We start from the raw sequence: 14,980 nt of genomic DNA, 5'->3' as shown, positions 1-14,980 counted from the left end.
AGACTAAATATGAAGTTGAAGGCCTAAACGTTGATTCTAAAGGAATAAATATGAAGTTGAGTGCCTAAATTTTGATTCTAAAAGACTAAATATGAAGTTGAGGGCGGAAACTTTAATTTTAAAAAACTAAATATGAAGTTGAGGGCCTAAACTTTAATTCTAAAGAACTAAATATGAAGTTGAGGGCCTAAACTTGATTCTAAAGGACTAAATATGAAGCTGAGGGCATAAACTTTTATTCTAAAAGACTAAATATGAAGTTGAGGGCCTAAACTTTGATTCTAAGGACCTAAATATAAGGTTGAGGGCCTAAACTTGATTCTAAAAGACTAAATATCAAGTTGAGGGCCTAAACATTGATTCCAAAGGACTAAATATGAAGTTGAGGGCGTAAGCCTTGATTCTGAAAGACTAAATATGAAGTTGAGGGCCTAAACTTGATTCTAAAAGACTAAATATCAAATTGAGGGCCTAAACTTTGATTCTGAAAGACTAAATATGAAGTTGAGGGCCTAAACTTGATTCTAAAAGACTAAATATCAAATTGAGGGCCTAAACTTTGATTCTAAAGAACTAAATATGAAGTTGAGGGCCTAAACTTTGATTCTGAAGGAATAAATATGAAGTTGAGGGCCTAAACTTGATTCTAAAAGACTAAATATCAAATTCAGGGCCTAAACTTGATTCTAAAGGACTAAATATGAAGCTGAGGGCATAAACTTTTATTCTAAAAGACTAAATATGAAGTTGAGGGCCTAAACTTTGATTCTAAGGACCTAAATATAAGGTTGAGGGCCTAAACTTGATTCTAAAAGACTAAATATCAAGTTGAGGGCCTAAACATTGATTCCAAAGGACTAAATATGAAGTTGAGGGCGTAAGCCTTGATTCTGAAAGACTAAATATGAAGTTGAGGGCCTAAACTTGATTCTAAAAGACTAAATATCAAATTGAGGGCCTAAACTTTGATTCTAAAAGACTAAATATGAAGTTGAGGGCCAAAACTTTGATTCTAAAGGACTAAATATGAAGTTGAAGGCCTAAACTTTGATTCTAAAGGACTAAGTATGAAGTTGAGGGCCTAAACATTGATTCTAAAGGAATAAATATGAAGTTGAGGGCCTAAATTTTGATTCTAAAAGACTAAATATGAAGTTGAGGGCGTAAACCTTGATTCTGAAAGACTAAATATGAAGTTGAGGGCCTAAACTTGATTCTAAAAGACTAAATATCAAATTGAGGGCATAAACTTTGATTCTAAAGGACTAAATATGAAGTTGAGGGCCTAAACTTTGATTCTGAAGAACTAAATATGAAGTTGAAGGCCTAAACTTTGATTCTAAAGGACTAAGTATGAAGTTGAGAGCGTAAACTTTGATTCTGAAAGACTAAATATGAAGTTGAGGGCCTAAACTTGATTCTAAAAGACTAAATATCAAAATGAGGGCCTAAACTTTGATTCTAAAGGAATAAATATGAAGTTGAGGGCCTAAACTTTGATTCTGAAGGACTAAATATGAAGTTGAGGGCCTAAACTTTGATTCTAACGACTTAAATATGAAGTTGAGGGCCTAAACTTATTCTAAAGCACTAAATATGAAGTTGAGAGCCTAAACGTGATGCTAAAAGACTAAATATAAAATTGAGGGCCTAAACTTTGATTCTAAAAGACTAAATATGAAGTTGAAGGCCTAAACGTTGATTCTAAAGGAATAAATATGAAGTTGAGTGCCTAAATTTTGATTCTAAAAGACTAAATATGAAGTTGAGGGCGGCAAATTTAATTTTAAAAAACTAAATATGAAGTTGAGGGCCTAAACTTTAATTCTAAAGAACTAAATATGAAGTTGAGGGCCTAAACTTGATTCTAAAGGACTAAATATGAAGCTGAGGGCATAAACTTTTATTCTAAAAGACTAAATATGAAGTTGAGGGCCTAAACTTTGATTCTAAGGACCTAAATATAAGGTTGAGGGCCTAAACTTGATTCTAAAAGACTAAATATCAAGTTGAGGGCCTAAACATTGATTCCAAAGGACTAAATATGAAGTTGAGGGCGTAAGCCTTGATTCTGAAAACTAAATATGAAGTTGAGGGCCTAAACTTGATTCTAAAAGACAAAATATCAAATTGAGGGCCTAAACTTTGATTCTGAAAGACTAAATATGAAGTTGAGGGCCTAAACTTGATTCTAAAAGACTAAATATCAAATTGAGGGCCTAAACTTTGATTCTAAAAGACTAAATATGAAGTTGAGGGCCAAAACTTTGATTCTAAAGGACTAAATATGAAGTTGAAGGCCTAAACTTTGATTCTAAAGGACTAAGTATGAAGTTGAGGGCCTAAACATTGATTCTAAAGGAATAAATATGAAGTTGAGGGCCTAAATTTTGATTCTAAAAGACTAAATATGAAGTTGAGGGCGTAAACCTTGATTCTGAAAGACTAAATATGAAGTTGAGGGCCTAAACTTGATTCTAAAAGACTAAATATCAAATTGAGGGCCTAAACTTTGATTCTAAAGGACTAAATATGAAGTTGAGGGCCTAAACTTTGATTCTGAAGGACTAAATATGAAGTTGAGGGCCTAAACTTTGATTCTAAAGGACTAAATATGAAGTTGAAGGCCTAAACTTTGATTCTAAAGGACTAAGTATGAAGTTGAGAGCGTAAACTTTGATTCCGAAAGACTAAATATGAAGTTGAGGGCCTAAACTTGATTCTAAAAGACTAAATATCAAATTGAGGGCCTAAACTTTGATTCTAAAGGAATAAATATGAAGTTGAGGGCCTAAACTTTGATTCTGAAGGACTAAATATGAAGTTGAGGGCCTAAACTTTGATTCTAACGACTTAAATATGAAGTTGAGGGCCTAAACTTATTCTAAAGGACTAAATATGAAGTTGAGAGCCTAAACGTGATGCTAAAAGACTAAATATCAAATTGAGGGCCTAAACTTTGATTCTAAAAGACTAAATATGAAGTTGAAGGCCTAAACGTTGATTCTAAAGGAATAAATATGAAGTTGAGGGCCTAAATTTTGATTCTAAAAGACTAAATATGAAGTTGAGGGCGTAAACCTTGATTCTGAAAGACTAAATATGAAGTTGAGGGCCTAAACTTGATTCTAAAAGACTAAATATCAAATTGAGGGCCTAAACTTTGATTCTAAAGGACTAAATATGAAGTTGAGGGCCTAAACTTTGATTCTGAAGGACTAAATATGAAGTTGAGGGCCTAAACTTTGATTCTAAAGGACTAAATATGAAGTTGAAGGCCTAAACTTTGATTCTAAAGGTCTAAGTATGAAGTTGAGGGCGTAAACTTTGATTCTGAAAGACTAAATATGAAGTTGAGGGCCTAAACTTGATTCTAAAAGACTAAATATAAAATTGAGGGCCTAAACTTTGATTCTAAAAGACTAAATATGAAGTTGAAGGCCTAAACGTTGATTCTAAAGGAATAAATATGAAGTTGAGGGCCTAAATTTTGATTCTAAAAGACTAAATATGAAGTTGAGGGCGGAAACTTTAATTTTAAAAAACTAAATATGAAGTTGAGGGCCTAAACTTTAATTCTAAAGAACTAAATATGAAGTTGAGGGCCTAAACTTGATTCTAAAGGACTAAATATGAAGCTGAGGGCATAAACTTTTATTCTAAAAGACTAAATATGAAGTTGAGGGCCTAAACTTTGATTCTAAGGACCTAAATATAAGGTTGAGGGCCTAAACTTGATTCTAAAAGACTAAATATCAAGTTGAGGGCCTAAACATTGATTCCAAAGGACTAAATATGAAGTTGAGGGCGTAAGTCTTGATTCTGAAAGACTAAATATGAAGTTGAGGGCCTAAACTTGATTCTAAAAGACTAAATATCAAATTGAGGGCCTAAACTTTGATTCTAAAAGACTAAATATGAAGTTGATGGCCTACACTTTGATTCTGAACGACTAAATATAAAGTTGAGGGCCTAAACTTTGATTCTAAGAACCTAAATATAAGGTTGAGGGCCAAAACTTGATTCTAAAAGACAAAATATCAAATTGAGGGCCTAAACTTTGATTCCAAAGGACTAAATATGAAGTTCAGGGCGTAAACCTTCATTCTGAAAAGCTAAATATGAAGTTGAGGGCCTAAACTTGATTCTAAAAGACTAAATATCAAATTGAGGGCCTAAACTTTGATGCTAAAAAACTAAATATGAAGTTGAGGGCCTAAACTTTGATTCTGAAGGAATAAATATGAAGTTGAGGGCCGAAAGTTTGATTCTAAAGGACTAAATATGAAGTTCAGGGACAAAACTTTGACTCTAAAAGATAAAATATGAAGTTGAGGGCCTAAACTTTGATTCAAAGGACTAAATATGAAGTTGAGAGCCTAAACGTGATGCTAAAAGACTAAATATAAAATTGAGGGCCTAAACTTTGATTCTAAAACACTAAATATGAAGTTGAAGGCCTAAACGTTGATTCTAACGACTTAAATATGAAGTTGAGGGCCTAAACTTTGATTCTGAAGGACTAAATATGAAGTTGAGGGCCTAAAGTTTGATTCTCAAGGACTAAATATGAAGTTGAGAGCTTAAACTTTGATTCCAAAGGACTAAGTATGAAGTTGAGGGCTTAAACTTTGATTCTGAAGGAATAAATATGAAGTTGAGGGCCTAAACTTGATTCTAAAGGACTAAATATGAAGTTGAGGGCCTAAAGTTTGATTCTAAAGGACTAAATATGAAGTTGAGGGACTAAACTTTGACTCTAAAAGACTAAATATGAAGTTGAGGGCCTAAACTTGATTCTAAAGGACTAAATATGAAGCTGAGGGCATAAACTTTTATTCTAAAAGACTAAATATGAAGTTGATGGCCTACACTTTGATTCTGAAAGACTAAATATGAAGTTGAGGGCCTAAAGTTTGATTCTAAGGACCTAAATATAAGGTTGAGGGCCTAAACTTGATTCTAAAAGACTAAATATCAAATTGAGGGCCTAAGCTTTGATTCCAAAGGACTAAATATGAAGTTGAGGGCGTAAACCTTGATTCTGAAAGACTAAATATGAAGTTCAGGGCGTAAACCTTCATTCTGAAAGACTAAATATGAAGTTGAGGGCCTAAACTTGATTCTAAAAGACTAAATATCAAATTGAGGGCCTAAACTTTGATTCTAAAGGACTAAATATGAAGTTGATGGCCTAAACTTTGATTCTGAAGGAATAAATATGAAGTTGAGGGCCGAAAGTTTGATTCTAAAGCACTAAATATGAAGTTCAGGGACAAAACTTTGACTCTAAAAGATAAAATATGAAGTTGAGGGCCTAAACTTTGATTCAAAGGACTAAATATGAAGTTGAGAGCCTAAACGTGATGCTAAAAGACTAAATATAAAATTGAGGGCCTAAACTTTGATTCTAAAAGACTAAATATGAAGTTGAAGGCCTAAACGTTGATTCTAACGACTTAAATATGAAGTTGAGGGCCTAAACTTTGATTCTGAAGGACTAAATATGAAGTTGAGGGCCTAAACTTTGATTCTCAAGGACTAAATATGAAGTTGAGAGCTTAAACTTTGATTCTAAAGGACTAAGTATGAAGTTGAGGGCCTAAACTTTGATTCTAAAGGACTAAATATGAAGTTGAGGGCCTAAACTTTGATTCTGAAGGAATAAATATGAAGTTGAGGGCCTAAACTTGATTCTAAAGGACTAAATATGAAGTTGAGGGCCTAAAGTTTGATTCTAAAGGACTAAATATGAAGTTGAGGGACTAAACTTTGACTCTAAAAGACTAAATATGAAGTTGAGGGCCTAAACTTGATTCTAAAGGACTAAATATGAAGCTGAGGGCATAAACTTTTATTCTAAAAGACTAAATATGAAGTTGATGGCCTACACTTTGATTCTGAAAGACTAAATATGAAGTTGAGGGCCTAAAGTTTGATTCTAAGGACCTAAATATAAGGTTGAGGGCCTAAACTTGATTCTAAAAGACTAAATATCAAATTGAGGGCCTAAACTTTGATTCTAAAAGACTAAATATGAAGTTGAGGGCCTAAACTTTGATTCTGAAGAACTAAATATGAAGTTGAGGGCCTAAAGTTTGATTCTAAAGGAATAAATATGAAGTTGAGGGCCGAAACTTTGATTCTGAAGGAATAAATAAGAAGTTGGGGGCTTAAACTTGATTCTAAAAGACTAAATATCAAATTGAGGGCCTAAACTTTGATTCCAAAGGACTAAATATGAAGTTGACGGCGTAAACTTGATTCTAAAAGACTAAATATGAAGTTGAGGGCCTAAACTTTGATTCTAAGGACCTAAATATGAAGTTGAGGGCCTAAACTTGATTCTAAAGGACTAAATATCAAATTGAGGGCCTAAACTTTGATTCTAAAGGACTAAGTATGAAGTTGAGGGCCTATTTCAAGCTATTTAATTACCTATAGTTATCTTCGTCGTCTATACTTTCTTCTTTGCTCCACGTTTCCTAGTTGTCGTCGAGATCGAGCATGAACGCCAAAGCTTGCTGAACTATAGAATCAAAATCATTAATCTCAGATAGAAGCGTTTTTAAACGTAATACCAAATTGAGGGCCTAAACTTGATTCTACAGGACTAAATATGAAGCTTAGAGCCTAAACTTTTATTATAAAAGACTAAATATGAAGTTGAGGGCGTAAACCTTGATTCTGAAGGACTAAATATGAAGTTGAGGGCCTAAACTTTGATTCTAAGGACCTAAATATGAAGTTGAGGGCATAAACTTGATTCAAAAGGACTAAATATGAAGTTGAGGGCGTAAACCTTGATTCTGAAAGACTAAATATGAAGTTAAGGGCCTAAACTTGATTCTAAAAGACTAAATATCAAATTGAGAGCCTAAACTTTGATTCTAAAGGACTAAGTATAAAGTTGAGGGCCTAAACTTTGATTATAAAGGACTAAATATGAAGTTGAGGGCCTAAACTCTGATTCTAAAGGACTAAGTATGAAGTTGAGGGCCTAAACTTTGATTCTAAAGAACTAAATATGAAGTTGAGGGCCTAAACTTTGATTCTGAAGGAATAAATATGAAGTTGAGGGCCTAAACTTGATTCTAAAGGACTAAATATCAAATTGAGGGCCTAAACTTGATTCTAAAGGACTAAATATGAAGGTGAGGGCATAAACTTTTATTCTAAAAGACTAAATATGAAGTTGAGGGCCTAAACTTTGATTCTAAGGACCTAAATATAAGGTTGAGGGCCTAAACTTGATTCTAAAAGACTAAATATCAAGTTGAGGGCCTAAACATTGATTCCAAAGGACTAAATATGAAGTTGAGGGCGTAAGCCTTGATTCTGAAAGACTAAATATGAAGTTGAGGGCCTAAACTTGATTCTAAAAGACTAAATATCAAATTGAGGGCCTAAACTTTGATTCTAAAAGACTAAATATGAAGTTGAGGGCCAAAACTTTGATTCTAAAGGACTAAATATGAAGTTGAAGGCCTAAACTTTGATTCTAAAGGACTAAGTATGAAGTTGAGGGCCTAAACATTGATTCTAAAGGAATAAATATGAAGTTGAGGGCCTAAATTTTGATTCTAAAAGACTAAATATGAAGTTGAGGGCGTAAACCTTGATTCTGAAAGACTAAATATGAAGTTGAGGGCCTAAACTTGATTCTAAAAGACTAAATATCAAATTGAGGGCCTAAACTTTGATTCTAAAGGACTAAATATGAAGTTGAGGGCCTAAACTTTGATTCTGAAGGACTAAATATGAAGTTGAGGGCCTAAACTTTGATTCTAAAGGACTAAATATGAAGTTGAAGGCCTAAACTTTGATTCTAAAGGACTAAGTATGAAGTTGAGGGCCTAAACTTTGATTCTGAAGGACTAAATATCGAATTGAGAGCCTAAACTTTGATTCTAAAAGACTAAATATGAAGTTGAGGGCCTAAACTTTGAGTCTCAAGGACTAAATATGAAGTTGAGAGCTTAAACTTTGATTCTAAAGGACTAAGTATGAAGTTGAGGGCCTAAACTTTGATTCTCAAGGACTAAATATGAAGTTGAGGGCCTAAACTTTGATTCTGAAGGTATAAATATGAAGTTGAGGGTCTAAACTTGATTCTAAAAGACTAAATATGAAGTTGAAGGCCTAAACGTTGATTCTAACGACTTAAATATGAAGTTGAGGGCCAAAACTTGATTCTAAAAGACAAAATATCAAATTGAGGGCCTAAACTTTGATTCCAAAGGACTAAATATGAAGTTCAGGGCGTAAACCTTCATTCTGAAAGACTAAATATGAAGTTGAGGGCCTAAACTTGATTCTAAAAGACTAAATATCAAATTGAGGGCCTAAACTTTGATTCTAAAGGACTAAATATGAAGTTGATGGCCTAAACTTTGATTCTGAAGGAATAAATATGAAGTTGAGGGCCGAAAGTTTGATTCTAAAGGACTAAATATGAAGTTAAGGGACAAAACTTTGACTCTAAAAGATAAAATATGAAGTTGAGGGCCTAAACTTTGATTCAAAGGACTAAATATGAAGTTGAGAGCCTAAACGTGATGCTAAAAGACTAAATATAAAATTGAGGGCCTAAACTTTGATTCTAAAAGACTAAATATGAAGTTGAAGGCCTAAACGTTGATTCTAACGACTTAAATATGAAGTTGAGGGCCTAAACTTTGATTCTGAAGGACTAAATATGAAGTTGAGGGCCTAAACTTTGATTCTCAAGGACTAAATATGAAGTTGAGAGCTTAAACTTTGATTCTAAAGGACTAAGTATGAAGTTGAGGGCCTAAACTTTGATTCTAAAGGACTAAATATGAAGTTGAGGGCCTAAACTTTGATTCTGAAGGAATAAATATGAAGTTGAGGGCCTAAACTTGATTCTAAAGGACTAAATATGAAGTTGAGGGCCTAAAGTTTGATTCTAAAGGACTAAATATGAAGTTGAGGGACTAAACTTTGACTCTAAAAGACTAAATATGAAGTTGAGGGCCTAAACTTGATTCTAAAGGACTAAATATGAAGCTGAGGGCATAAACTTTTATTCTAAAAGACTAAATATGAAGTTGATGGCCTACACTTTGATTCTGAAAGACTAAATATGAAGTTGAGGGCCTAAAGTTTGATTCTAAGGACCTAAATATAAGGTTGAGGGCCTAAACTTGATTCTAAAAGACTAAATATCAAATTGAGGGCCTAAACTTTGATTCTAAAAGACTAAATATGAAGTTGAGGGCCTAAACTTTGATTCTGAAGAACTAAATATGAAGTTGAGGGCCTAAAGTTTGATTCTAAAGGACTAAATATGAAGTTGAGGGCCGAAACTTTGATTCTGAAGGAATAAATAAGAAGTTGGGGGCTTAAACTTGATTCTAAAAGACTAAATATCAAATTGAGGGCCTAAACTTTGATTCTAAAGGACTAAGTATAAAGTTGAGGGCCTAAACTTTGATTATAAAGGACTAAATATGAAGTTGAGGGCCTAAACTCTGATTCTAAAGGACTAAGTATGAAGTTGAGGGCCTAAACTTTGATTCTAAAGAACTAAATATGAAGTTGAGGGCCTAAACTTTGATTCTGAAGGAATAAATATGAAGTTGAGGGCCTAAACTTGATTCTAAAAGACTAAATATCAAATTCAGGGCCTAAACTTGATTCTAAAGGACTAAATATGAAGCTGAGGGCATAAACTTTTATTCTAAAAGACTAAATATGAAGTTGAGGGCCTAAACTTTGATTCTAAGGACCTAAATATAAGGTTGAGGGCCTAAACTTGATTCTAAAAGACTAAATATCAAGTTGAGGGCCTAAACATTGATTCCAAAGGACTAAATATGAAGTTGAGGGCGTAAGCCTTGATTCTGAAAGACTAAATATGAAGTTGAGGGCCTAAACTTGATTCTAAAAGACTAAATATCAAATTGAGGGCCTAAACTTTGATTCTAAAAGACTAAATATGAAGTTGAGGGCCAAAACTTTGATTCTAAAGGACTAAATATGAAGTTGAAGGCCTAAACTTTGATTCTAAAGGACTAAGTATGAAGTTGAGGGCCTAAACATTGATTCTAAAGGAATAAATATGAAGTTGAGGGCCTAAATTTTGATTCTAAAAGACTAAATATGAAGTTGAGGGCGTAAACCTTGATTCTGAAAGACCAAATATGAAGTTGAGGGCCTAAACTTGATTCTAAAAGACTAAATATCAAATTGAGGGCATAAACTTTGATTCTAAAGGACTAAATATGAAGTTGAGGGCCTAAACTTTGATTCTGAAGGACTAAATATGAAGTTGAAGGCCTAAACTTTGATTCTAAAGGACTAAGTATGAAGTTGAGAGCGTAAACTTTGATTCTGAAAGACTAAATATGAAGTTGAGGGCCTAAACTTGATTCTAAAAGACTAAATATCAAAATGAGAGCCTAAACTTTGATTCTAAAGGAATAAATATGAAGTTGAGGGCCTAAACTTTGATTCTGAAGGACTAAATATGAAGTTGAGGGCCTAAACTTTGATTCTAACGACTTAAATATGAAGTTGAGGGCCTAAACTTATTCTAAAGCACTAAATATGAAGTTGAGAGCCTAAACGTGATGCTAAAAGACTAAATATAAAATTGAGGGCCTAAACTTTGATTCTAAAAGACTAAATATGAAGTTGAAGGCCTAAACGTTGATTCTAAAGGAATAAATATGAAGTTGAGTGCCTAAATTTTGATTCTAAAAGACTAAATATGAAGTTGAGGGCGGAAACTTTAATTTTAAAAAACTAAATATGAAGTTGAGGGCCTAAACTTTAATTCTAAAGAACTAAATATGAAGTTGAGGGCCTAAACTTGATTCTAAAGGACTAAATATGAAGCTGAGGGCATAAACTTTTATTCTAAAAGACTAAATATGAAGTTGAGGGCCTAAACTTTGATTCTAAGGACCTAAATATAAGGTTGAGGGCCTAAACTTGATTCTAAAAGACTAAATATCAAGTTGAGGGCCTAAACATTGATTCCAAAGGACTAAATATGAAGTTGAGGGCGTAAGCCTTGATTCTGAAAGACTAAATATGAAGTTGAGGGCCTAAACTTGATTCTAAAAGACTAAATATCAAATTGAGGGCCTAAACTTTGATTCTGAAAGACTAAATATGAAGTTGAGGGCCTAAACTTGATTCTAAAAGACTAAATATCAAATTGAGGGCCTAAACTTTGATTCTAAAAGACTAAATATGAAGTTGAGGGCCAAAACTTTGATTCTAAAGGACTAAATATGAAGTTGAAGGCCTAAACTTTGATTCTAAAGGACTAAGTATGAAGTTGAGGGCCTAAACATTGATTCTAAAGGAATAAATATGAAGTTGAGGGCCTAAATTTTGATTCTAAAAGACTAAATATGAAGTTGAGGGCGTAAACCTTGATTCTGAAAGACTAAATATGAAGTTGAGGGCCTAAACTTGATTCTAAAAGACTAAATATCAAATTGAGGGCCTAAACTTTGATTCTAAAGGACTAAATATGAAGTTGAGGGCCTAAACTTTGATTCTGAAGGACTAAATATGAAGTTGAGGGCCTAAACTTTGATTCTAAAGGACTAAATATGAAGTTGAAGGCCTAAACTTTGATTCTAAAGGACTAAGTATGAAGTTGAGAGCGTAAACTTTGATTCCGAAAGACTAAATATGAAGTTGAGGGCCTAAACTTGATTCTAAAAGACTAAATATCAAATTGAGGGCCTAAACTTTGATTCTAAAGGAATAAATATGAAGTTGAGGGCCTAAACTTTGATTCTGAAGGACTAAATATGAAGTTGAGGGCCTAAACTTTGATTCTAACGACTTAAATATGAAGTTGAGGGCCTAAACTTATTCTAAAGGACTAAATATGAAGTTGAGAGCCTAAACGTGATGCTAAAAGACTAAATATCAAATTGAGGGCCTAAACTTTGATTCTAAAAGACTAAATATGAAGTTGAAGGCCTAAACGTTGATTCTAAAGGAATAAATATGAAGTTGAGGGCCTAAATTTTGATTCTAAAAGACTAAATATGAAGTTGAGGGCGTAAACCTTGATTCTGAAAGACTAAATATGAAGTTGAGGGCCTAAACTTGATTCTAAAAGACTAAATATCAAATTGAGGGCCTAAACTTTGATTCTAAAGGACTAAATATGAAGTTGAGGGCCTAAACTTGATTCTAAAGGACTAAATATCAAATTGAGGGCCTAAACTTTGATTCTAAAGGACTAAGTATGAAGTTGAGGGCCTATTTCAAGCTATTTAATTACCTATAGTTATCTTCGTCGTCTATACTTTCTTCTTTGCTCCACGTTTCCTAGTTGTCGTCGAGATCGAGCATGAACGCCAAAGCTTGCTGAACTATAGAATCAAAATCATTAATCTCAGATAGAAGCGTTTTTAAACGTAATACCAAATTGAGGGCCTAAACTTGATTCTACAGGACTAAATATGAAGCTTAGAGCCTAAACTTTTATTATAAAAGACTAAATATGAAGTTGAGGGCGTAAACCTTGATTCTGAAGGACTAAATATGAAGTTGAGGGCCTAAACTTTGATTCTAAGGACCTAAATATGAAGTTGAGGGCATAAACTTGATTCAAAAGGACTAAATATGAAGTTGAGGGCGTAAACCTTGATTCTGAAAGACTAAATATGAAGTTGAGGGCCTAAACTTGATTCTAAAAGACTAAATATCAAATTGAGGGCCTAAACTTTGATTCTAAAGGACTAAGTATAAAGTTGAGGGCCTAAACTTTGATTATAAAGGACTAAATATGAAGTTGAGGGCCTAAACTCTGATTCTAAAGGACTAAGTATGAAGTTGAGGGCCTAAACTTTGATTCTAAAGAACTAAATATGAAGTTGAGGGCCGAAACTTTGAACTATAGGAGTCTACTCACTGTGACAAAGCATTTGAGATACTGCAGGCGTTACGTGAGGCAAGATAGCCTTTCCTTCCAAAGCGCAAGCAAGACGATCAAGGCCAGTCTCGCCGACTACAGAACCACTTAAAGTAACAAAGAAATAGGTACATGCATGCAACTTCAGTTGTTGGTTATTTCAAGCTATTTAATTACCTATCGTTATCTTCGTCGTCTATACTTTCTTCTTTGCTCCACGTTTCCAAGTTGTCGTCGAGATCGACCATGAACGCCAACGCTTGCTGAACTATAGAATCAAAATCATTGATCTCAGATAGAAGCGTTTTTAAACGTAATACCTATAGGCTCAATGTATTTGTGGTGCTTTCGAACCCTCGCAGGAACTGGTGCAAAAGAGGAATTAGACAGCACATTCATACGCAGCACTATACTCTTAGCAACCGACCTTCTTCTGTCAAACTCACGATGAACTCAAATCCAAGATGACGCCACAATTCCTCCAACTCATTTGTACCACAAATCTAATATAAACGTCAATGTAAATAAATTGGTATTGAGGTTCTTGCCTTTAGCATTAAATCAAAACATTGAGGCACAAACGGTCGCAGGACTTTCGGCGAATTTTCAGCTAATTCAATAAAACTCTTTATCGCTTCATCGTCCTCTTGAACAACGGCACTCTTCTCGATAATCTAATATAAAGTGAATTACTAAATATTTCTGATCAATTGCTTTCTTTTTCCTACTTGCAGAGCAGCGGGAATCAGTTCGGCGAATTGAACTTGCATTTGATGATCTTCGAGCGGCCATCTGCTGGACTTTGTCGCTCTTCTTATCCATGGCCTTCCAAAGAATCTCCTTCACGACGAGACGATAGCGCGCCTCCTGCTCGCCGAAAATTCCCGGGAAATTGTTCAGAATTCGCAAGGAGCACAGATTCAAATTCGGCACGTCCGACTTGGATGACTCGAAGAGGAACGTCAGAACTTCCTGCCAAGGGTTCTCAAACTCTAAAAACATAGACAATCAATAAAATACCGATTAAGATGTCACGTGAGACAATTATATGAATTTAGTATAGTATGATTTTTAATCGAAACAAAGCCTCATAAGCAAAAAAGTAGAAGAGTGCTTATAGTCTACAGTCATGCTATATAGGTAAGTACAGATGCTACTGTTAGTGTATCTCCAAGTATTACCCTGTGAGCATCTTGTATTTGTCTTCTTCGATTTGGACTCGGGCTAGAAGTGCTGCTCTGACGGCGTTCATCACGTTGGGGTCGATTGGCGAGCCTTCGTCGTTCTCTTTCATTACGACTAGAGCGATTTTTCGAAGGAGAACCGCCGAAAGTTGTCGGATCTGCACGCGAGGCGATATTTCCGTGCGATTTGCTGCGAATTGTTTTTTACCTTGTTATCTCCGTCGCCGCAAAGAGACTTTACGAGCCCGCCGAGTCGAAGGGAAGTCGGTAGACCATTGTAGGTGCTCTAAATCGACAGGGTTCCCGAAGCGGAGCCCCGATCGACCATTCGATCGCTCACCTCCGCAGCTTCTCGCACTTGGTTGTCATCGGTAAGTACAGTATAGTTGGTGTAGAAGCTGATCGAAATGAACGCCCAGATCCAGATCCATCCGTCAGTCTACAATACGGGACACTTTGTCACCGCGCCCACTTTTAGAAGGCCCAGCGTTCTTAGAAAGAGTCTCTATATCTCTTTCTGAGCTCGTAGTTATTTTAATGAACATAGCTCCGTTACAGATTAGAACAACAGAGCAACTTCTTCTCATTTTTTGCCAGAAATCGACGAGTAAAAATTCATTTTCGCATTTTAAGCGAAAATGTAGGGCATTTACTACGTTATAACACTAGTAAATGCGAAAAAACCATAGCTGCCGTTTTATAGGAGATAGGGCTAAGTAGGCGCGAACGAGAGGAACGCCCACCTTCGTCTAACCTCCTACGAGTGAAGTTGCTCTTCCAGCGCTCGATCGCCTAGTCTAGTTATATCTACAGAAGCTATTAAACGACTGCCGAAGCAGCGAAACTAAAGATTCGAGGCAGGAGAGCTCATTTCCGCCTATCGACT

At 34.7% G+C, this 14,980-nt stretch overlaps 1 protein-coding gene across 3 annotated transcripts in view; it reads right to left on the bottom strand.

The window, feature by feature from the left end:
• LOC136188144 (importin-5-like) overlaps window positions 1–14,971 on the bottom strand; it is a 47,838-nt gene extending 32,867 nt beyond the window's left edge. For 2 of the 3 annotated variants that reach the window (XM_065975875.1, XM_065975877.1), the window contains exon 1: window positions 6,439–6,529. Coding sequence is in view for 1 of the 3 variants with exons in the window: in XM_065975876.1 (XP_065831948.1) it covers window positions 12,325–12,368; window positions 12,911–13,017; window positions 13,088–13,178; window positions 13,231–13,275; window positions 13,338–13,413; window positions 13,459–13,584; window positions 13,639–13,680 (531 nt within the window). In the remaining 2 variants the exon portion in view is untranslated. Of the gene's footprint in view, window positions 1–6,438; window positions 6,530–12,277; window positions 12,369–12,910; window positions 13,018–13,087; window positions 13,179–13,230; window positions 13,276–13,337; window positions 13,414–13,458; window positions 13,585–13,638; window positions 13,903–14,091; window positions 14,253–14,302; window positions 14,381–14,434; window positions 14,534–14,837 lie in introns of those variants that run through there. The other variant, XM_065975876.1, reaches the window with a different exon arrangement.
• Window positions 14,972–14,980: the final 9 nt, after the last annotated feature.

Source organism: Oscarella lobularis, chromosome 6 (genome assembly GCF_947507565.1).
Source record: "Oscarella lobularis chromosome 6, ooOscLobu1.1, whole genome shotgun sequence".
NCBI classification, from domain to species: domain Eukaryota; kingdom Metazoa; phylum Porifera; class Homoscleromorpha; order Homosclerophorida; family Oscarellidae; genus Oscarella; species Oscarella lobularis.
The sequence above is the reverse complement of the archived record's forward strand: the minus strand, read 5'-3'. Positions and strand labels throughout refer to the sequence as shown.